The sequence below is a fragment of the Sapajus apella genome, unplaced genomic scaffold (assembly GCF_009761245.1).
Source record: "Sapajus apella isolate SASKATOON/1434 unplaced genomic scaffold, GSC_monkey_1.0 scaffold36, whole genome shotgun sequence".
Taxonomy (NCBI): domain Eukaryota; kingdom Metazoa; phylum Chordata; class Mammalia; order Primates; family Cebidae; genus Sapajus; species Sapajus apella.
The window spans coordinates 9092779-9116864 of NW_022436976.1; the positions used below are offsets into that span (position 1 = coordinate 9092779).

Below are 24086 nucleotides of genomic sequence, written 5' to 3' on the forward strand. Positions count from 1 at the left end.
AGCAAACCTATAAACTATTATACTTAGGAACAAAACTAACAAAACTATAAGATTTTTTATATGAAAAACTATAAAACTTTTATTGTATGTTTTAATTTTCCATTTAAAACATACAATAAAATTTTACTGCTACCTCACACTATATAAAAGAGTTAGTGCACACAGAATAAATACCTGGACCTTTAAAACAAAACTAAAAATACTAGAAACTATAGAAGTTTTTATGAGACTAGGGGGAACACTTTCTTAAGATCCAAATGCAAAAGCCAAAGGGAAAATAATGAAAAATACACGACTTCCAATTTAAAATTTCTGTAGGATAAAATATATCTCACACAAGACTGAGAAAAAACATAAATGGAAGAAAATATTATGATATAAGTAGCAAAGGATTAGAATCTAGAACATCCAAATTGATTTTAAAAACTCAAACAATCTAACAAAAAAAAAAAAAGAGTCGGGGCAAGGTTATGTTTTGGCAGTTCTCAAAAAAAGGAAATACAAGTGGCCAAAAAACAGATGTGTAAGTGTTTCAGTTCACTAGTAATTTGAAGAATACAAATTAAAATGGCAAAACAGAAACATTTCTAATCCATCAGATAAGCTAAAATAAAAAGGTAAGTACTGGTGAGAGGTGAGGATACATAAAAATAGTAATCATAAATTCATAAGACCACTTTTTAATAATAAAATCTACAGTACAGAGTTAAAACTACATATACGACATATTTATGTACGTTGCATGTATATTTTCTAGGATAGAGATTTTTTCCTAACCTAAAAAAAATTCATTTGCAGGAATACTCCTGAGACATCTTTTGACATATGCAAAGGGAGAAGTGTTCAAGGGTGTTGGTCACAACATTGCTGGTAATAAATTTTCAAGCAACATGAATGTTCACTAGTACAATACAATGTATTTATAGAATGTAACATGAAATAGTTATAAGGATGAGCTAGGTCTATATGTATCAGCAGAGATAAGCTCAAAAACAGAATGTACAGTGAAAAAAGCAAGTTATAGAATTATATAAATAGCACTGAGGAAAGAACAGGAGCAGATCACTGTGAAAAACAGGAAGTGGTACAGCATGTCAAATGTGTTGACAGGTATATAAAATAGGAAAATTAGCTGGGATCAGATGGTTGAATATATTGTTAATCGCTGTCAACTTGAGTGCTTGCATGTGTTTATAGATTTGGTGTAGACGTCCCTCCTCCATTTTCTTTTTTTTTTCTCAATTTTTATTTTTAAGTTCCAGGATACATGTGCAGGATGTACAAGGTACATAGGTACATAGGTAAACATGTACCATGGTAGTTTGCGCACATCACCTAGGTATTAAGCGCAGTATGCATGAGCTATTTTTCCCAATGCTCTCCCTATCCCCACCCCAGCACCCTGCAGGCCCCAGTGTGTGTTGGTCCTCTCCCTGTGTCTATGTGTTCTCATTGTTCAACTCCCACTTATAAGTGAGAACATGTGGTGTTTGGTTGTCTTATCTCTCTTTTTTTTAAGACAGTATCTCACTCTGTCATCTAGGCTGGAGTGCAATGGCACCATCTTGGCTCACTGCAGCCTCAGCCTCCCAGGCTCGAGTGATTCTCCCATCTCAGTCTTCTGAGTAGCTGGGACTACAGGCACATGTCACCACACCCAGCTAATTTTTTGTAGAGAGGTACTTTTGCCATGTTGCCCAGGCTGGTCTTGAACTCCATTTTCAATAATAACGTCATGGAGTGCTTATTGGTTTCAGGTTTACTATTTGGTTAATAAATCCTCCCTATGGAAATTCAGCTTTTCTCCCCACTCCCATTCCATGAAATATGAAACTCTATAACCTATTAAAAACACATTGCTTAGGGTTTCACTGTGGACTCTGGGCTATCTAGTGAAATCTTGGCTAGCGGTATGTTCCGTTGGCAGTGAAAAGATCTCAGACTTCCCATGCTTGCTCGTCTTGATTCCTCTCCCCTCACTGACCTTTAAACAATCAAGCCAAAAGGTGACAAAAATATATTTTTTTTTTCCACAGAGGAAGAAACTACTATACAAAGCCAAGAAGTACAACCAGGGGGCTACTATGGTAATAAGTACAGTCTTATATCCTCCTTTTCTTTTAAAATGACAGGCCTGGGGACTGGGACAGTTCAGCTCTTGGGCTGAGAAGTCAGGGAAAATGGCACTACGCACAGCGACACAGCAAGCAGCTTGTTGTAGAGACTCCCAGTTGTCTACTGAAACCTGTTTTCCTTTCTTCCACAGTAACACCTCTGTAGAGAGCTATGACTGACCACTTGATCACATTTCCCACTTCCTTTATAGTCAAGATAAAACATGTGACTTAAGTTCTCATCAATGAAGTGTGAGAAATTATGTTTCTGGGACTTAAGAAATTGAGCATAGACCTGAGGCAGAGCAAGGCGGCAGAATAGACGTCTCCACTGTCATCGCTATTGCAAAGACACTAACTTAATGACTATCTACACAGAAAAAAACGCCTTCATGAGAACCAAAAACCAGGTGAGCACTAAGAGTACCTGGTTTTAACTGTATATTGCTGAAAGTGGTACTGACAAGATAGAAAAAATAGTCCTGAATCGCAGATGCCACCCCTCCCTCATCTGCAGAGGTGGCGGTGTAGTTCTGAGAGCCTCTCTGGGTGCCGGGGAGGGAGAACACAGCAGTTGTGAGGCATTGAACTCATTGTTCTCTTAGAACAGAAAGGGAAACCAGACCAAACCCAGCTAATGTCTGTCCACAGAGGGGCATTTAAATCAGCCCTAATCAGAGGGGAATCACCAATCCCAGCAGTCAGAACTTGAATGCCCACAAATCTCACTACCCACTGAGTGTCAAAGTGCTCCTAATCTCTAAGTAAACTTGAAAGGCAGTCTAGGCCATAAGGACTGCAACTTATAGGCAAGTCATAGGGCTGAACTAGGCCCAGAAACAGTGATACGGTGGTTGGTGGGGGGATGTGACATACTGAGACACCAGCTGGGGCATCCAAGGGAGTGCTGGCATCACTCCTTCCCTAATCTCAGACTGCACACAACTCAGAGCTCCAAAAACAGACCCCTTTCTTCTGCTTAAGGAGAGCAGAGGGAAGAGTTGGGAGGACTTTGTCTTGCATCTTGGATACCAGCTTAGCCACAGCAGGATAGGGTGCTGGCCAGAGTCATGAGGCTGCCATTCTAGGCCTTACCTCCCAAATGATGTTTCTAGACACACCCTGGGCCAGAAGAGAATCCACTGCCTTGAAGGAAAGAACTCATTCCCAAAAGCATTCATCACCTGCTAACTGAAGAGCCCTTAGGCCCTGAATAACCAGGAGCAATACCCAGGTACTAGATCAAGGGCCTTAGTGAGCCTCTGAGACTTGCAGGTTTCAGGAACCAACATTGCTACAGGGAGTAGAGCACCAGGTGGGCTCTTGGCATCCCCAATTATAGGACTTAATTCTTGGATGGCATTTTTAGACCTGTCCTGTGCTAGAGGAAAGTCCACGACTCTAAAGGGTGAATCCCAGGCTAGGCAGCATTCATACAAGCTGACTTAAGAGACCCTGGGCCTTAAGGGAACCCATTGGTGATAGTCTGATAGTATTCCTCATGGCCAGGGGTAGCGGTACGTATAGGGTGAGTCTCCTCTGCCTTTGGAAAGAGGAGGGAAAAGTGGGCAGGACTGTATCTTGTGGTTTGAGTGCCTGCTTAGCTGAAATACAAGAGAATACCAGGTAGACTTCTAAGGTTTTTGACTCTGGTCCCAGATTCCCAGATGGTACTTCTGGCTACTTGGGGTTTCAGCCACCTCACCACCCTGAAGGGAAGGACACAGGCCAGGCTGGCTTTGCTACTTGCTGATTGTAGAGCCTAGGGACCTTGAGTGATCACAGGCAGCAGCCAGGGAGTGGTTACAGTGGGAGAGACTCAGCACTCTGTTGGCTTTGAGTCTGACCCAGTACAGTTATAGCCGTGGTAGCCAGAGGGGTGCTTGTGTCACTCCACCCCCAGTGTTAGGTGACTCAGAACAGAGAGAGAGAGAGACAGACAGACAGACAGACTGTGTGTCAGAGAAACTAAGGGAAGAGAACAAGAGTCTTTGCATAGTAATCCAGAAAATTGTGCCAGATCTTATCCAAGATCATCAACGCAGTACCTCCATGAGTCTGCACAAACCACAGCGTTACTGGGCTTGGGGTGCCCCATAAAGCAGAATCAGCTTAGATCATAACACTCAAGACCTTTCAAATATCTGGAAAGCGCCCCCAAGAAGGACAGTTACAAATAAGCCCAGACAGTGAAGACTACAGTAACTAACTCTTCAATGCCCAGACACCAAAGAACATCTACTAGCATCAGCACCATCCAGGAAAATGTGACCTTAACAAATGAACTAAATAAGGCACCAGGGACTAATCCTGGAGAAACAGAGATATGTGACCTTTAAGACAGAGAATTCAAAACAGCTGTGTTGAGGAAACTTAAAGAAATTCAAGATAACACAGAGAAGAAATTTAGAACTCTAGCAGATAAATTTAACAGAGATTGAAGAATCAAGCAAAAATTTTGGAGCTGAAAAATGCAACTGGCATACTGAAAAATGCATCACAGTCCTTTAATAACAGAATTGGTCAAGCAAGCAAAAGAATTAGTGAGCATGAAGTGAGGCTATTTGAAAATACATGGTCAGAAAAGACAAAAGAAAAAAAGAATAAAAACAATGAAACATACCTATAGGATCTAGAAAATGGCCTCACAAGGGCAAATGTAACAGTTATTGGTCTTAAAGAGGAGGTAAAGAAAGAGGTGGGGTAGAAAGTTTATTCAAAGGGATAATTACAGAGAACTCCTAAATCAAGAGAAGGATATCGATATCCAAGTACGAGAAAGTTCTAGAACACCAAGCAGATTTAACCCAAAGAAGACTACTTCAAGGCATTTAATAATCAAACTTCCAAAGGTCAAGGATAGATAGGATCCTAAAAGCAACAAGAAAAAAAGAAATGAATAATATACCCTGGAGCTCCAATACATCTGTCAGTAGACTTCTCAGTGGAAACTTTACCAGCCAGGAGAGAGTAGTATATTTTAAATGTTGAAGAAAAAACCTTTTACCCTAGAATAATATATCTGGTGAAAATAGCCTTCAAATATAAAGGAGAAATAAAGACTTTCCCAGACAAATGGAGGCTGAGGAATTTCATCATGACCAGGCCTGTCCTAAAAGAAATGCTAACAGGAATACTTCAGTCAGAGAAAAAAGGACATTATTGAGCAGTAAATAATCATATGAAGGTACAAAACTATCTGGTAACAGTAAGTACACAGAAAAACAGAATAGTGTAACACTGTAGCTGTGGTATGTAAACTACTCTTATCCTAAGTAGAAAGACTAAATCACAAACCGTCAAAAATAACAACAATAACTTTTCAAGACATAGTACAATAAGATATAAGTAGAAACAACAAAAAGTTTAAAACAAAGTTAAGGTGAGTTTACATTTGTTTTCTTTTTGCTTGTTTGTTTTTGCAAATAGCGTTACATTAAAATAATCATTATAAGATAGTATTTGCAAGCCTCGTGGTAAACTCAAATCAAAAAACATACAATGGATACACAAAAAAAATAAAGAGGTAGAACCTAAATGGTATCACCAGAGAAAACCATCTTCACTAAAAGAAAACATGAATGCAAGAAAAAGGAAGAGAAGACCAGAAAAAAAGGAGGGGGGGACAGATCCAAGATGGCTGATTAGGAGCAGCTCAGGATTCCAGCTCCCAGTGACAGCACGGAGGGACATCGCCTTTAGAGACGGATTTTTATTGCCCACAGACCAGGAGATTCCCTGGCGGAGGAGCCCCATGGGTGGCCGGCATGGCTGTTTTGGCCAGCACGGTGGGTCTCCGCACAAAATACAAAGGTCCAGGTGCCCTTTCAGCTGGCGATTGGAGCTCCTGGGAGACAGAATCGCCCACTGAACTGATAAAAAATGGGACTGAAACAGGGAGCCAGGTCAGGAGATTCCTGGACAAAAAAAGCGCCATAAATCTCAGCACGGCTGTTTCAGCCGGCGCTGTGTGTCGCTGCACAGGAAATCACACAGATCCCGGCACCTTTTCAACAGGCGACTGGAACACCTGGGAGACAGAGTCACCCATTCAAGTGAAAAAAAAAAAAAAAAAAAAAGGAGGTCTGAGGCAGGGAGCCAGGTGATCAGGCTCGGCTGGTCCCACCCCCACAAAAAAAAACAGCAATCTGAAATGCTCTGGGTTGAGAGTTTCACAGCAAGCACAGCTGAACCTGGGATGGTCCAGCACCTGTGGAGGAGGGGCATCCGCCATTACCGAGGCAGACTACCACTACGGAGGTAGTCCGCCATTGCTGAGGCAGCCCGCCATTGCCAAGGCAGCCCGCTATTGCCAAGGCAGCCCACCATTACAGAGAGAGTCTGCCATTACAGAAGTGGGCCACCATTGCCAAGGCAGTTCTAACTATACCCCTATAAATAGGACTGCAGGGAAGTTCACATGGCAGCTGGGCAGAGCCCACAGCAGCTCAGCAAAGCCTCTGCAGACAGACAGTGACTGGGCTGCCTCCTGCCTGGGCACGGCAGCCTTGAAAAAAGGCAGCAGCAAGACAGAAACTTATAAATAAAGCCCTATCTCCCCAGAACAGAGCACCGGGGAAAAAAAGGGGGGGTTATGAGTTCTGCTGCAGCAGACTTAAACGTACCCACCCAGCAGCTCTGAATGAACAACAGAGCTCACAGCTCAGCACCTGATCTCCTATAAAGGACAGACTGTCTCCTCAAGCAGCTCCCTGAACCCCATATATCCAAAGAGTCACCTCATAAAGGAGAGTGCAGACTGACATCAGGCAGGTATCCTTCTGGGACAAAGATAGCAGAAGAAGAAACTGGCAGCAACCCTTACTGTTCTGCCGCCACTGCAGGTGATCCCCAGGAAAGCACAGTCTGGAGTGGACCTGAGCAGTCCTACAGCAGAGGGGCCTGAATGTTAGAAGGAAAACTAAGAAACAGAAAGAAATAACTTCATCATCAACAAACTGGACGTCCACTCAGAGACCCAATCTGAAAGTTAACAACTACAAAGATGACATGTGCATAAATCCACAAAGATGGGAAGAAACCAGTGCAAAATGGATGAAAACACCCGAAAACAGAACGCCTCTCCTCCTATAAGGGATCACAACTCCTCACCAGCAAGGGAACAAGGCTGGATGGAGAATGAGTGTGATGAATTGACAGAAACAGGCTTCAGAAGGTGGGTAATAAGAAACTCTGCTGAGCTAAAAGAACATGTTCTAACCCAATGCAAAGAAACTAAGAACCTTGAAAAAAGATTTGATGAAATGCTAATGAGAATAAACAACTTAGAGAGGAATATAAGTGAATTGATGGAGCTGAACAACACAACACGAGAACTTTGCGAAGCATACACAAGTTTCAACAGCCAAATTGACCAAGCAGAGGAAAGGATATCAGAAGTCAAAAATCAACTCAATGAAATCAAATGAGAAGCCAAGATTAGAGAAAAAAGGGTGAAAAGGAATCAACAAAGTCTCCAAGAAATATGGGACTATGTGAAAAGACCTAATCTAAGTTTGACAGGTGTACATAAATGTGAGGGAGAGAATGAATCCAAGCTGGAAAATACTCTTCAGTATATTATCCAGGAAAACTTCCCCAACCTAGCAAGAAAGGCCAATATTCAAGTCCAGGAAATACAGAGAACACCACAAAGATATTCCTCAAGAAGAGCAACCCCCAAGGCACGTAATAGTCAGATTCACCAGGGTCGTAATGAAGGAGAAAATGCTAAGGTCAGCCAGAGAGAAAGGTCAGGTTACCCACAAAGGGAAGCCCATCAGACTCACAGCAGATCTCTCAGCAGAAACCGTACAAGCCAGAAGAGAGTGGGGGCCAATATTCAACATCCTTAAAGAAAAGAACTTTCAACACAGAATTTCATATCCAGCCAAACTAAGCTGCATAAGTGAAGGAGAAATAAAATCCTTTACAAACAAGCAATTACTCAGAGATTTCATCACCACCAGGCCTGCTTTACAAGAGCTCCTGAAAGAAGCACCAAACATAGAAAGGAACAACCACTACCAGCCATTCCAAAAATGTACCAAATGGTAAAAAGCACTGACACAATGAAGAAACTTCATCAACTAATGGGCAAAACAGCCAGCTAGCATCAAAATGTCAGTATCAAATTCACATATAACAATATTAACCCTAAATGTAAATGGGCTAAATGCCCCAATCAAAAGACACAGACTGGCAAATTGGATAAAAAGCTAAAACCCGTCGGTGTGCTGTAACCAGGAAACCCATCTCACATGCAAGGATACACAAAGGCTCAAAATAAAGGGATGGAGGAAGATTTACCAAGCAAATGGAGAGCAAAAAAGAAACAGGAGTTGCAATTCTCATCTCTGATAAAATAGATTTTAAACCAACAAAGATCAAAAGAGACAAAGAAAGATATTACATAATGGTAAAAGGATCAATGCAACAAGAAGAGTTAAGGATCCTAAAGATATACACTCCCAATACAGGAGCACCCAGATACATAAAGCAAGTTCTTAATGACCTACAAAGAGACTTAGACTCCCTCACAATAATACTGGGAGACTTTAGCACCCCTTTGTCAATATTAGACAGATCAACAAGATCGAAAATTAACAAGGATGTCCAGGACTTGAACTCAAGCCTCGACCAAGCAAACCTAATAGACATTTACAGAACTCCCTACCCCAAATCCACAGAATATACATTCTTCTCAGCACCACATCATACCTACTCTAAAATTGACCACATAATTGGAAGTAAATCACTCCTCAGCAAATGCAAAAGAATGGAAATCATAATAAACAGTCTCTCAGACCATAGTGCAATCACGTTAGAACTCAGAATTCAGAAACTAACTCAGAGCTGCACAGCTTCATGGAAACTGAACAACTGGCTCTTGAATGTTGACTAGATAAACAATGAAATGAAGGCAGAAATAAAGATGTTCTTCAAAATGAACGAGAAAGAAGACACAATGTACCAGAATCTCTGGGACACATTTAAAGCAGTCTCTAGAGGAAAATATATAGCAATAAGTGCCCACATGAGAAGCAAGGAAATATCTAAAATTGACATCCCATCATCAAAATTGAAAGAGCTAGAGGAGCAAGATCAAAAAAACTCAAAAGCTAGCAGAAGACAAGAAATAACTAAGATCAGAGTAGAACTGAAGGAGATTAGAGACACAAAAACCCTTCAAAAAATCAATAAATCCAGGAGCTGGCTTTTTGAAAAGATCAACAAAATAGACAGACCACTAGCCAGATTAATAAAAAAGAAAAGAGAGAATAATCAAATAGATGCAATAAAAAACAATAAATGGGATATCACCACAGATTCCACAGAAACTCAAACCATCATCAGAGATTATTACAAACAACTCTATGCACATAAACTAGTAAACCTGGAAGCAATGGATAAATTACCAGACACTTGCATCCTCCCAAGCCTAAACCAGGAAGAAGTCCAAACCCTGAATAGACCAATAACAAGGGCAGAAGTTGAGGCAGCAATTAAGAGCCTACCAACCAAAAAAAGCCCAGGTCCAGATGGGTTCACAGCTGAATTCTACCAGACATACAAAGAGGAGCTGGTACCATTCCTTCTGAAACTATTCCAAACTATCCAGAAAGAGAGAATCCTTCCCAAATCATTTTATGAGACCAACATCATCCTGATACCAAAACCCGGCAGAGACTCAGCAAGAAAAGAAAACTTCAGGCCAATATCCATGATGAACATAGATGCAAAAATCTTCAATAAAATACTGGCAAACTGATTGCAGCAGCACATCAAAAAGTTTATCCACCATGATCAAGCAGGCTTCATCCCGGGGATGCAAGGCTGGTTCAATACACGCAACTCTATAAACATAATTCACCACATAAGCAGAACCAAAGACAAAAACCACACGATTTTCTCAATTGATGCAGAGAAGGCCTTTGACAAAATTCAACAGCCCTTTATGCTAAAAACCCTCAATAAACTAGGTATTTATGGAACATATCTCAAAATAATAAAAGGTATTTACAACAAACCAACAGCCAATAACATACTGAATGGGCAAAAACTGGAAGCATTCCCTTTGAAATCTGGTACTAGACAAGGATGCCCTCTCTCACCATGCCTATTCAATATAGTATTGGAAGTTCTAGCCAGAGCAATCAGGCAAGAAAAAGAAATAAAAGATATTCAATTAGGAAAGAAGGAAGTCAAATTGTCTCTATTTGCAGACGACATGATTGTACATCTATAAGACCCCATTGTCTCAGCCCAAAATCTCCTGAAACTGATAAGCAACTTCAGCAAAATCTCAGGATACAAAATCAATGTGCAAAAATCACAAGCATTCCTATATATCAATAACAGACTTAAACAGAGCTGAATCAAGAGTGAACTGCTATTCACAATTGCTACAAAGAGGATAAAATACCTAGGAGTACAACTAACAAGGAACATAAAGGACCTCTTCAAGGAGAACTACAAACCACTGCTCAATGAAATAAGAGAGGACACAAAAAGGTGGAGAAACATTCCATGTTCATGGTTAGGAAGAATCAATGTCATGAAAATGGCCATACTGTCCAAAATAATTTACAAATTCAATGGTATCCCCATCAAGCAACCAACGACCTTCTTCACAGAACTGGAAAAAGCTACCTTAAACTTCACATGGAACCAAAAGAGAGCCCGCATAGCCAAGTCAATTCTAAGCAAAAAGAACAAAACTGGAGGCATCACACTACCGGACTTCAAACTATACTACAAGACTACAGTAATCAAAACAGCGTGGTACTGGTACCAAAACAGAGATATAGACCAATGGAACAGAACAGAGGCCTCGGAGGCAATGCCACACATATACAACCATCTGATCTTTGACAAACCTGACAAAAACAAGCAATGGGGACAGGATTCCCTGTTTAATAAATTGTGTTGGGAAAACTGGCTAGCCATATGCAAAAAGCAGAAACTGGACCTCTTCCTGACACCTTACACTAAAGTTAACTCCAGATGGATTAAAGACTTAAACGACCTAACACCATAAACACTCTAGAAGAAAATCTAGGCAAAACCATTCAGGACATAGGCACAGGCAAGGACTTCATGACCAAAACACCAAAAGCATTGGCAACAAAAGCCAAAATAGACAAATGGGACCTAATCAAACTCCACAGCTTCTGCACAGCAAAAGAAACAGTCATTAGAGTGAATCGGCAACCAACAGAATGGGAAAAAAATTTTGCAATCTACCCATCTGACAAAGGGCTGATATCCAGAATCTACAAAGAACTAAAACAGATTTACAAGGAAAAAACAAGCCCATTCAAGAGTGGGCAAAGGATATAACAGACACTTTACAAAAGAAGACATACATGAGGCCAACAAACATATGAAGAAATGCTCATCATCACTGGTCATTAGAGAAACGCAAATCAAAACTACATTTAGATACCATCTCATGCCAGTTAGAATGGCGATCATTAAAAAATCTGAAGACAACAGATGCTGGAGGGGATGTGGAGAAATAGGAACACTTTTACACTGTTGGTGGGAGTGTAAATTAGTTCAACCATTGTGGAAGACAGTGTGGCGATTCCTCAAGGACCTAGAAATAGAAATTCCATTTGACCCTGCAATTCCATTACTGGGTATATATCCAAAGGATTATAAATCGTTCTATTATAAGGACACATGCACAAGAATGTTCATTGCAGCACTATTTACAATAGCAAAGACCTGGAATCAACCCAAATGCCCATCGATGATAGACTGGACAGAGAAAATGTGGCACTTATACACCATGGAATACTATGTAGCCATCAAAAACGATGTGTTCATGTCCTTTGTAGGGACATGGATGAACCTGGAAACCATCATTCTCAGCAAACTGACACAAGAACAGAAAATCAAACACCACATGTTCTCACTCATAGGCGGGTGCTGAACAATGAGAACACATGGACACAGGGAGGGGAGCATCACACACTGGGGTCTGTCGGAGGGAAATAGGGGAGGGACAGTAGGAGGTGGGGAATTGGGGAGAGATAGCGTGGGGAGAAATGCCAGATATAGGTGATGGGGAGGAAGGCAGCAAATCACACTGCCATGTGTGTACCTATGCAACAACCTTGCATGTCTTTCACATGTACTCCAAAACCTAAAATGCAATTTAAAAAAAAGAGAGAAAACAAATAATGAAATGGCAGGAGTGTAATTCCCTACTTATCAATAATAACACTGAATGCAAATGGACTAGACTCTCCAATCAAAAGACATAGAGTGGCTGAATAGATGAAAAAAACAAGACCCACTGATATGCTGCCTACATGAAACACACTTCACCTATAATGACACATATACCCTGAAAATAAAAAGATGGAAAAAGATATTCCATGCCAAAGGAAACCAAAAAAGAGAAGTTGCTATACTTGTATCAGACAAAATAGATTTCAAGACAAAAACTGTAAGATGAGACTAAGAAAGTCACTATATAATGAAAAGGGGTCAATTCAGCAAGAGAATATATAATTTTAAATATATATGCACCCAACATGGGGCACCCAGATAGATAAAGGAAATATTAGAGCTAAAGAGAGAGATAGGCCACAATACAGTAATAGTTGGAGACTATAACACCTCACTTTCAGCATTGGACAGATCTTCCAGACAGAAAATCAACAAAGAAACTTCAGATTTAATCTGCAGTATGGACCAATGGATCTAATAGATTATTTCCAGAACATTTCCTTCAAGAGCTGCAGAATACACATTCTTTTCCTCAGCACATGGATCATTATCAAGGAAAGACCATATTTTAGGTCACAAAATAAGTCTTAAAACATTTTAAAAATTGAAATAATATCAAGCATCTTCTCTGACCAAAATGGAATAAAAATAAAAATTAATAACAAGAGGAATTCTGGAAACAATACAAATACAGGGAAATTAAACATTATGCTCCTGAATGACCAGTGGGTCAAACAAGAAATTAAGAAGGAAACTAAAAAAAGTTTTGAAACAAATGATGATGAAAACAAAACATACCAAAATCTAAGGGATATAGCAAAAACAGTATTTAAGAGGGAAGTCTGAAGCTATAAATGCCTACATGCAAAAACAGGAAAATCTTCAAATAAATAATCTAAAGATGCATCTTTAATTAAAAAAAAGTGAAAATAAATCAAACAAAAAATTAGTAGAAGTAAATAAATAAAGATCAGAGCAGAAATAAAACAAATGAAAAACAACAACAAAAAAGATCAAAGAAACAAAAATTTGGTTTTATGAAAAGTAAAACAAAACTGACAAAGAAAACATCTGCAGCTTTTAGCCAGATTCGGGTAAAAAGAGGGAAGATCCAAATAAATAAAATTGGAAATGAAAAATAAGACATTACAACTGATATTGCACAAACTCAAGGATCATTAGTGGCTACTATGAGCAGCTGTATGACAATAAATTGGGAAATCTAGAGGAAATGAATAAATTCCTAAATGTATGCAACTTATCAAGATTGAACCAGGAAGAAATCCAAAATCTGAACAGACCAATAACAAGTAACAAGACCAAAGCTGCAATAAAAAGTCTCACCGTTAAGAAAAAGCCTAGGACCAGATGGCTTCACTGTTGAATTCTACCAAACATTTAAAGAAGAACTATTACCAATTGTATTCAAATTATCCCAAAACATAGAGGAGAAGGAAATAATTCCAAAGTCATTTTACAATGCTAGTATTACCCTGATACCAAAACCAGAGAAAGACATATAAAAAAAAAATAAATAAATAAAACTAAGGGCCAATGTCTCTGATGAATACTGATGCAAAAATCCTCAAAAAATACTAGCAAATTGAATTCAACAATACGTCAGAAAGATCATTCATCATGACCAAGAGGGATTTATCCCTGGGATGCAAAGATGGTTCAACATGCATATATCAATCAACGTGATACATCATATCAATAGAATGATGGGTACAAATCACATGATCATTTCTTTGATACTGAAAAAGCATTTGATAAAATTCAACATCCCTTAATGACAAAAAAATAACCCTCAAAAAACTGGAGATAGAAGGAAGATATCTCAACATAACAAAAGCCATATATGACAGACCCACAGTTAATATCATACTGAATGGAGAAAACTGAAGTCTTTCCTCTAAGATTGGGAACATGACAAGGATGCCCACTGTCACCACCATTATTCAACATAGTACTGGAAGTCCTAGCTAGAGCAATTAAACAAGAAAAAGATATAAATGGCATCCAAATTGAATAGGAAGAAGTCAAATTACCCTTGTTTGCAGATGATAAGATCTTACATTTGAAAAAGCCTAAAGACTCCATCAGAACACTATTAGAACTGATAAACAAATTCAGTAAAGTTGCAGGATACAAAACCAACATAGAAAAATCAGTAGCATTTCTATATGCAAACAGTGAACAATGTGAAAAAGAAATTTAAAAGTAATCCTATTTATAATAGCTACGCATAAAATTAAATACTGAGGAATTAACAAAACAAATGAATATCTCTGTAAGGAAAGCTATAAAACACTGATGAAAGAAACTGAAGACACCAAAAAATGAAAAAAAATTACATATTTATTGATTGGAAGAATCAATATGGTTAAAATATTGATACTACCCAAAGCAACCTAGAGATTCAATGCAATCTCTATCAAAATGCCAATTACATTCTTCACAGAAACAGAAAAACAAATTATAAAATTTATATAGAACCACAAAAGACCCAGAATAACCAAAGATATCTCAGCAAAAAGAAGAAAACTGGAGGAATCATATTACCTGACTTCAAATTATACTACAGAGCTGTAGTAACCAAAACAGCGTGGTACTGGCATGAAAACAGAAACACAGACCAATCGAACAATAGAGAACCCAGAAACAAATCCATACATCTACAGTGAAGTCATTTTCAACAAAGGTATCAAGAACCTACATTGGGAAAAGTCAGCCTCTTTCTGTCTTAATAAATGGTTCTTGGAAAACTGGAAATCCATATGCAGAAAAATAAAACTAGACCTTATCTCTCACCATATATACAAAAATAATATCAAAATAGATTAAAGACTTAAATCCAAGACCTCAAACTATGAAACTACTGAAAACACTGGGGGAAATCTCCGGGACATTGGTCTGGCCAAAAATGTTTTGAGCAATACCCCATAAGCACAGGCAACCAAAGAAAAGATGGACAAATGGGATCACATCAAATTAAAAAGCTTCTGCACAGCAAAGAATACCATCAACAAAGTAAAGAGACAACCCACAGAATGGTGGGTTGCAAAAAAAAATTTGCAAAGTACCCCTTGGGCAAGGGATTAATATCCAAAATACACAAGGAGCTCAAAGAACTCTATAAAAAAAATCTAATAATCCAATCAAAAGATGGGCAAAAGATTTGAATAGACATTCTCAAAAGACAATATACAAATGGCGAATGCGCGTGTAAAAAAGTGTTCAACAGATTATCGGAGAAATGCAAATCAAAACTACAATAATATATCATCTCACCCCAGTTAAATGGCTCATATACAAAAGACAGGGAATAACAAACATTGGCAAGGATGTGGAGAAAAGGGAATCCTTGTATACTGTTTATGGGGATTTAATTAGTCCAACCACTATGAAGAACAGTTTGGAGGCTCATTCAATAAACTAAAAATGGAGCTCCCATATGATCCAGCAATCCCACTGCGGGGTATATAGCCAAAAGAAAGGAAATCAGTACATCGAAGAGATATCTGCACTCCTATGTTTGTTGCAGCACTGTTCACAATAGCTAATATTTGCAAGTAAACTAAGTGCCCATCAATAGATGAATGGATTAAAAAAAATGTGGTACATATATACAATGGAGTACCATTTGACCCTAAAAAAGAATGAAATCCTGTCATATGCAACAACATGAATGGAACTGGCAGTGAATATATTAAGTAAAATATGCCAGTCATAGAAAGACAAATATCACATGTTCTCACTTATTTGTGGGATCTAAAAACCAAAACAAATGAAGTCATATAGACAGAGAGTAGAAGGATGGTTATCAGAGCCTGGGAAGGGTAATAGGGGGTTATGGGTGTGTCCGGGGTGGAGGCAGGGATGTTAATGGGTACAAAAAATGTTAGAAAGAATGAATAAGACCTACTATTTGATAGCACAATAGGGTGACTACAGTCAATAACAATTGTACATTTTAAAATAACTTAGAGTGTACTTCAATTGTTTGCAACTCAATGGATAAATGCTTGAGGGGATGGATATTCCATTCTTCATTTCAAATTGCATGCCCGAATCAAAATATCTCATGTACCCCATAAGTACCTATACCTATTATGTTCCCACAAAAGTCAAAAAAAGTTTAAAAAAGAATTTGAGCATATCTCCTCTGCACTCTTTTCTGCTTCCACTCAGCTGGAACTTGGCCATGGCAGTGACCTAGCTTTCACCATGCAGACATCTACAATGTCCCAGGGCAGTGGCTCTCAAAATGTGCTCTTAGACCTCTGGGGATCATCAAGACTCCTTCCAGAAGGTCACAGGTCAAACTATTTTTCTACTAATACTATGACATTATGTGCCTATTTTTACTTTCATTTTCTCACAAAGGTACACTGGAGTTTTGTGGTGGCTACAGGAAGTGTGATATCACAGCAATTTGAATACAAAAGCAGATATGAGAATAAAACTCTCTTCTATTAGCTAGAAGTTAAAGAGATTTGCAAATATATAAAGCAATGTCTCTCTCATCACTTTTTAAGTTTTGGAAAATTGTTACTTTTCTAAAGATATGTTATTCAGGTTAACATATGGATTTATTGTTATTTTGAAGGAATTAATAAATACTTATTTTTAAATTTGTTTAAATTTCTCATAGGGTGAATATTAATAGATACAGCCCAAATAAATGAAAGCTTTTAGAGGTCCTTCATATTTTTTAAAAGTGCAAAGAGGTCCAGTGACTAAAATTTTAGAATGGTTGCTGTAGAGTTAGAAGGACAATGAGCTGGAAAAAACCCTGCATCTCTGAATGAATGTGAGGACTGAAATTGCCCTCCCCTCATTCACGGTGAGGCCATCCATTATGTAAAAGAGAAATAAGTTTCTGGACTATGCTACTGTGTCATTGTATCTTTTTATTATAGCACTTGGGATTTACTCTAAGTAATACAGACAATATTCACATAAATGGGGGGATGCTACTATATCAAAAACCCTAAAATATGTGGCATTAATTTGCTTGGGTAGGAAGGGCCCAGACATTTTAGGGTGGAAAGTTGATAACCCCTGTTATGTCACTGCATAACACCATTATTACTGTGACAACTTGGGAGGCAGGCCACGTTCCAATGAAGCCTATAGCTAAAGAAATGGCTGGAAACAGCTAGAGTGTCCATGTATGTTCACTGCTCTTTGCTGTGTTTAGCAACATATTACAAGAAATGGATAAACTCAAGAAAGAATTGACTACTTTGCAAGCAGATGTAAGAAAAAAGAAAGTATCCAGTGATTTAAGATTTCACAAGGTTAAAAAAGCCAACTGCTTGTATACCTCCAAACAGCAGGAGATGAGGCTGTTGCAAAAAGAATTCCCATTAATCCACCACTACCATCAAAAAAAGGGCAACTAGCTCTGAAGCCAAACCTAGACTAAGGATGTTGTCTTTCTACCCAAGCCTGCTGTTTTAGGTGGCCTCAAGGTAATTGTCATCAAAATGGGAAAACAAAGAAATCACCACTATGCAATATATCTACCTAACAAAACTGCACTTGTACCCTCAATCTATAAAAAGAAAAAGAAAAATAGGAAAAAAAAGAAATAAAGCAACTTAATAACGATCTCTGGAAAAGAACTTATGGTATAGTTACTAGCATGGACTGGATGCTTTTTGTTTTTTCTTCTTTTTGAGAGGAAATCTACCAAATTTGGAAAGAAATAGTTTTTACCAAAGTAAACGTAATTTTAGCCAAAAAAAAAAAGGCTTTAAAAAAAATAGGTCTCAGCCAATTGTGGTGGCTCACACCTGTAATCTCAGCACTTAGGAGGCTGAGACAGGATGATCACTTGAGGCTAGGAGTTTGAAAGCAGCCTGGGTAATATAGGGAGCCCCTGTCTCTACAAAAAAAAAAAATTTTTTTTTTAACTAGCCAAGTGTGGTCCAGGAGTTCAAGGCTGCAGTGAGCTACAATGGTGCCCCCGCACTCCACCCTGGCTGACAGAGAAGGATCTTGTCCCTTGGAAAAAAAAAAAGAAAGGAAAGGAGAGCATAATAGGTTCCAATATACCACTTCAACGTGTCATGCAGATAATGGACAAGGAAGAAGTTCTCAGAGGCACTGCCAGGGCAAGGGCCCTTTGCAATCCCTGCCTAACAGGATTCACTCTGGTTCACTGAATACTGTATATTCTCAAACTTTCCTTTTCTGAACAGGAGCCTTTATTTTGCTTGTCCTAGGCTTGCTCCTCCACTGTTTATTAGTGGTAGACAAGGAAGATAACTTGAAATTCAGTTTATAGGTAGCTGAGTATGAGGAGTCAAAGCTAGGCCTGATGAAGAAAACCATATATACAGTAGAGATTCTCCACTTTTGAACTAAATGATGGGACTCTGGTTGTTTTACTTGGGGAGTGAGTGAGTACACTGTATGTGTGGGAAGAAGGGAGGAGGTGGGCATTTGCATGGCCAGAGAGGCAAACCATGGGAGAAACTGCTAGTGAGTTCTCTCAGACTTCCATGGTGATAACATTGCTGCCAGGCACCTGGCTGCCCAGCTGGACCCTACTTCCCAGCCTTCCTCCCAATTCCAACAGGACTAAATTCTCAGCAATGCCATGTGAGCAGAAACGATGGATGTCACTTCCAGATTTGAGACGTCAGACCTTCACATTCTCTTCCCCTTCCATGCCAGCTGGAACCCATATGTGATGACAACCCTGTTTCAACCACACAGCCACTGACAGTGTCCTAGGAGATGGCAGAAAAACAAACCTGGGACAAACTATGGTCCCTAAATGACCTCAAGGAAAAAAGCTGCCCAATCAAGCTGGACTGTTAACATGGAGTCTATTCCAAAAGAGGAAAAATACACTTTTTCATCCTAAAGCCATTTAAGTGTTAAGGCCTTTTGTTACAATGGTCTGACCATCACCCATATATGGCTGACATCAGAAATTCACCTCTTCTCACACCCCAGATCTATGAGGAAATCTTGGAGAAAATGTTGGAATGAATGTACCTAACATTTGCACTAAAAAACAAACAAATAAAAATTAGTTAAAGCAAACCCTTGAGGAGATGCAGCATAATAAAAATGTACATTTAGCTGTAGCCTTTATAATAAACCAGTAAATGTGTTTTCCTGAGTTCTGAGTCACATCAGTGAATTATACAACCTATGGAGAGTGTTGTGAAAACCCTTAATTTATAGACGGCCAATCAGAAGTACAGGTGGTTGCTGGGACTTGTAACTGATGTCTGAAGCAGAAACAGGCTTATGGAACTGAGCTCTTAACCTGTGGGGTCTGAACTAACTGTGGATAGTATCCAAGTCGAACTGAATTCTTAGGCATCCGGTTGGTGTTGGAGAATTGAAGAATTGGTGTGGAAGACCCCACACATTTGGGGTCAGAAGTGGTAGCAGAAAAAAAGACACCCCTGAAGTTTGAGCCTACATAGGGTGTGGAATAATCAGGGCTGATCCTAACACTACTTTACATAAACACTTCAGCTTTGCCTCTGTACCTGCTTAACTCCTATGGGATGGGCAAAGGAGACATTGACCTCAGACACCTCTGTACTGCCCACAGTGGCAAAACTCTCCAGGCTGCTACAATTCCAACCTAAGAAGATGTTAAACTGGATGTTTTCAGCCTCAGAAGTGTGGTTGAGAACAATAAATGTAAGTTACTGCATATTCTACAGAGATAACAGACTATCCTATAAAATTTGCTAACAGACCCCAAATCAGTACTGTTACTCATGATTAGGCTCTATAAGAGAAGATGTAGATTGATCAGGTACCCAGAGAGAGTTGCCGGCGGGTTATGCTTTTCCTACTTCTTCCCTACGTAGACAAGAATCCTCCCTTTCTTCCCTCTCCCACCTACTGCAAGTCACATGAGTAGGAATTTCAGGATGCTGAGATACCGCCTTAGGTTTCTGAGCCTGAATCTGGTCCAAGCTGGGGACAGCAGAGATATGTTAAAGTGAGTGAGAAATTAAAGTTTGATTTAGATTGGACTGGACTGGACTTTTTAAGAGCTGAAAATGAGACCTTTTGTTTTTTCAGTGACCAGAAAAGCCAGGGACTCTTCCTGAGTTATTTTTCAACAAAAAAGGAAGATATTCAACATAGCATGTCTAAAAAGCGATAAAGAAAAAAATCAAGTAGCTTCATCTGCTTGTACCTACCAAGTTTAGCACATTCAATATGTGTGCAGGGGAACCAGGTTTGGGTGGCAATGCCTGCCTGCCTGCCTATCACACTTCTACCAATAATCAAGAATCACACGGAATGGCTGCCATAGCACCCGCTTTCAACAGCAATATCACATGTGGCAGCAACAGCAATAACAAAACTTCATCAGATACTTTCCAGTTTTTCTCTCTTCAAAGCCAGAACAATTAGGACCAAGCTCCTAGGCTGACTGAGCACCAGAAGTTCTGGATTTATGGTGGGAGAAGAAACCTAAGAAAGGGATACAGACATGCTAGTGTAATAGGCGATCCAAGATGGTTAATGGCAATATTAAGAAAAACGTTTTGTAAAGCTACCTCTGGCTTGCAACTGCCCAATTCCAGGCTTCTTTCGTGTGATACACAAACTGACATCTTATTTTACCTAATACTTTATAATACAATATATGTAATATGTTAAACGCTCCTTGAAATAAAAAGATAAACAAGTCTGTAGAAAAATGGGATAAGGCAAACATGCAATTTGCATAGAGAAGAAATACCAATGGCCAATGAATGTATGAAAATATACTTAACCTTAATAGTAACCCAAGAAATGCAAATTTAAAAAATAAAATACCACTTATCAGGTTGGCAAAAATTTTAAATATGAATTATATCTGGTTGGAAAGGGTCTGTAGAAAAAGATCCTCTCATTCAACACTGAAATACCTTAGAAAGTCATTATGAAAATTTAGAATGATTCTGTATATGATGAGCATGTGCACCTGTGTGCATACATGTACGTATGTGTGTAAGTATAGGAAAAGGTCTAGAAGAATACATAACAAACTTAACAGTACTTCTATTTCTCAGGGGAGCAGGAGCAGCGGAATGGGAGGGTGTTGATAGGATTTCGCATTTTACAGACAGACTTAAAATTTCTATGAGCATATATTACTTCTGTAATTAAAAGAAATTTTTTTTTGAAGCAGGGTATTGCTGGGCTGGAGTGCAATGGTACCATCTTGGCTCACTGAAGTTTGGACATCCTGGTCTCAAGCAACTCTACCCGTCTCTTTTAGCCTCCTGAGTAGCTGAGGCTACTCAGATGTGCACCACCATGCCTGGTTAATTTTTTGTGCTTTTTTGTAGAGACGGGGTTTTGCCATGTTGCCCAGGTTGGTCTAGAACTCCTGGACTCAAGCCATCCACCTGCCTTGGCCTCCCAAAGTGTTGGGATTACAGGGGTGAGTCCCTGTGTCCAGCCTTAAAATTTTTCTTTTTTTTGGAGACGGAGTTTAGCTCTGTTGCCCAGGCTGGAATGCAGTGGCATAATCTCAGTTCACTGCAACATCTGCCTCCCGGGTTCAACTGATTCTCCTGCCTCAGCCTCCTGAGTAGCTGGGATTACAGGCGTTGCCACCAAGCCCAGCTAATTTTTTGTATTTTAGTAGAGATAGGGTTTCACTGTGTTGCCCAGGCTGGTCTCAAACTCCTGACTTTGTGATCTGCCCAACTTAGCCTCCCAAAGTGCTGGGATTATAGGCATGAGTCACTGCACCTGGCCAATCTTAAATTTTTTTTAATGAAAAATCAGTAACTTAAGCTTTTTAAAGCTTAAATAGATATATAAAATATTTAAATTTATTTATTTTCCTTTAAAACAGATGTGTTGGGGGTTGAGCAGGCATAGCCTACCCAAATTTTGGCAACTGAGCCCTGTCTTAATCTATGTAGGTGGTTCAGTATTTCACAACCCAAAGGAAGTTTCCTTAGTTGGCATGAATATAACTGTAGGGTAATGCTTTACATCCCTGGACAGTACTGAATAAGGCTTATTTTTAGTAATTCAAGATTAAAAAAACAATTGTATGAAAAGTATTTTGAAATAAATTTTAGAGAGATTTGCATTTTTCAATAAAAAGAATTCCATTATTAGTTATCATTCTTTTTGGCAGAGACTGTCTTCAATTTTTAAGTGTTTACCAAAGAAATGACCTTCTGCCAACCCATACTGATGTATTTGCCTGTTTTCAGACCAGAATTCATTCAAAAGCACCATAAGTCTTCCAAGAAGTCTTTTTGTTTTTATTCCCAGAATTTTAAGCAAAAACTAGTTCATTTAAAATATAAGGAGACATTCTTACTTGGTCCTCAAAAGATAGAGCCTGGGCAACATCTCTTGGAAATCCATCAATAACAATGCCCTCTTCATCAGGTATTTGCATCAATTTTTGTTTTATCTCTGTAATTGTTGTTTCCTTTTATAAAGAGAAAGGATGAAAAAAAAAAACAAAACCACACAGTTAAACTTAGTATACTCAATTGGTATGAAAACATTTTGCAGAATAGAGGAAAATTACACAGCAGTACCTGTGGGGCCAATTCTCCAGTTGTAATTATCTTGGCAATAAGACTCCATTTCCTATTGCTGCTGGTACTGTGGATCTTCTTTCTTAATAATTCTCCCACAGAAATATACTGGAATCCATATCGTTCTGCAATTTTCAAACTCTGAGTACCCTTTCCACTTCCTGGACCACCTAGTATTTAAAACAGGCAAAACTGTGACCTTCTGCTACAATAAGAAACTCCCTTTTATACAATTACTATTTTTATCTGGGATACAGATTCTGTGTCACCAAGGCAGAGTGGTTAATGGTTCCATTTGTGGCATTCTCAGTGCTGCCTTTGAATATAAAGCAAGTAGAGACTTTGTCAAGGAAAGAACTGTCTTGACCAACTATATTAAATGAGAGAGACAAATTTTCCTCTACCTATTTGAGCAAATAGCTAATTTTTTAAAAAAGTTTTTAAACAGTGTAGTTGAAAGAAATCTTGACTATTTTTCTACAAAAAATCTAACATTTTTTCCCTCTGTACTCAGAGAAAAATCTGTGGGATATAAAAGACAATGGTCAAAATAACAATAATAGACTCTATGTCAGCAAAGAGTTAATGTGTAATTTGGTGAAATGTAACTACTATTTTTAGACAAAGGCCCATCAGTATTTACACAGCTTATTTAAATCTTTTCTGAAATCTGTTTGCTATGCATGTCCTTGACTTATATCCTTTGAATTCAAAAGTTTCATGCAATATACAAACAGACATATAGACCAATGGAACAGAATAGAGAACCTAGAAACAAATCCCCACACCTACAGTGAACTCATTTTCCACAAAGATGCCAAGAACGCACACTTAGTAAAAGGCAGTCTCTTCAATAAATGATGCTGGAAAAACTAGATATCCGTATACAGAAGAAAGAAACTAGATCCCTATCTTTTGTCATATATAAAAATGAAATCAAAATGAATTAATCACCAGATTACTTTGCAAATCAAAAGGAAGTTTTAGGGCCGGGCGCGGTGGCTCAAGCCTGTAATCCCAGCACTTTGGGAGGCCGAGGCGGGTGGATCACAGGGTCAGGAGATCGAGACCATCCTGGTCAACATGGTGAAACCCCGTCTCTACTAAAAAAAAAAAATGCAAAAAGTTAGCTGGGCATGGTGGCGCATGCCTGTAATCCCAGCTACTCAGGAGGCTA

At 38.9% G+C, this 24086-nt stretch overlaps 1 protein-coding gene across 1 annotated transcript in view; it reads right to left on the bottom strand.

Annotated features, from left to right (window-relative positions):
• The window catches only part of AK5 (adenylate kinase 5), a 298444-nt gene that overhangs the window by 258374 nt on the left and 15984 nt on the right, over positions 1-24086 (bottom strand). The window contains exons 4-5 of the mRNA XM_032296561.1: positions 22910-23079; positions 22684-22797 (exon numbers count right to left, since the gene is read on the bottom strand). Of these exons, the coding sequence (XP_032152452.1) occupies positions 22684-22797; positions 22910-23079 (284 nt within the window). The remainder of the gene's footprint in view (positions 1-22683; positions 22798-22909; positions 23080-24086) is intronic.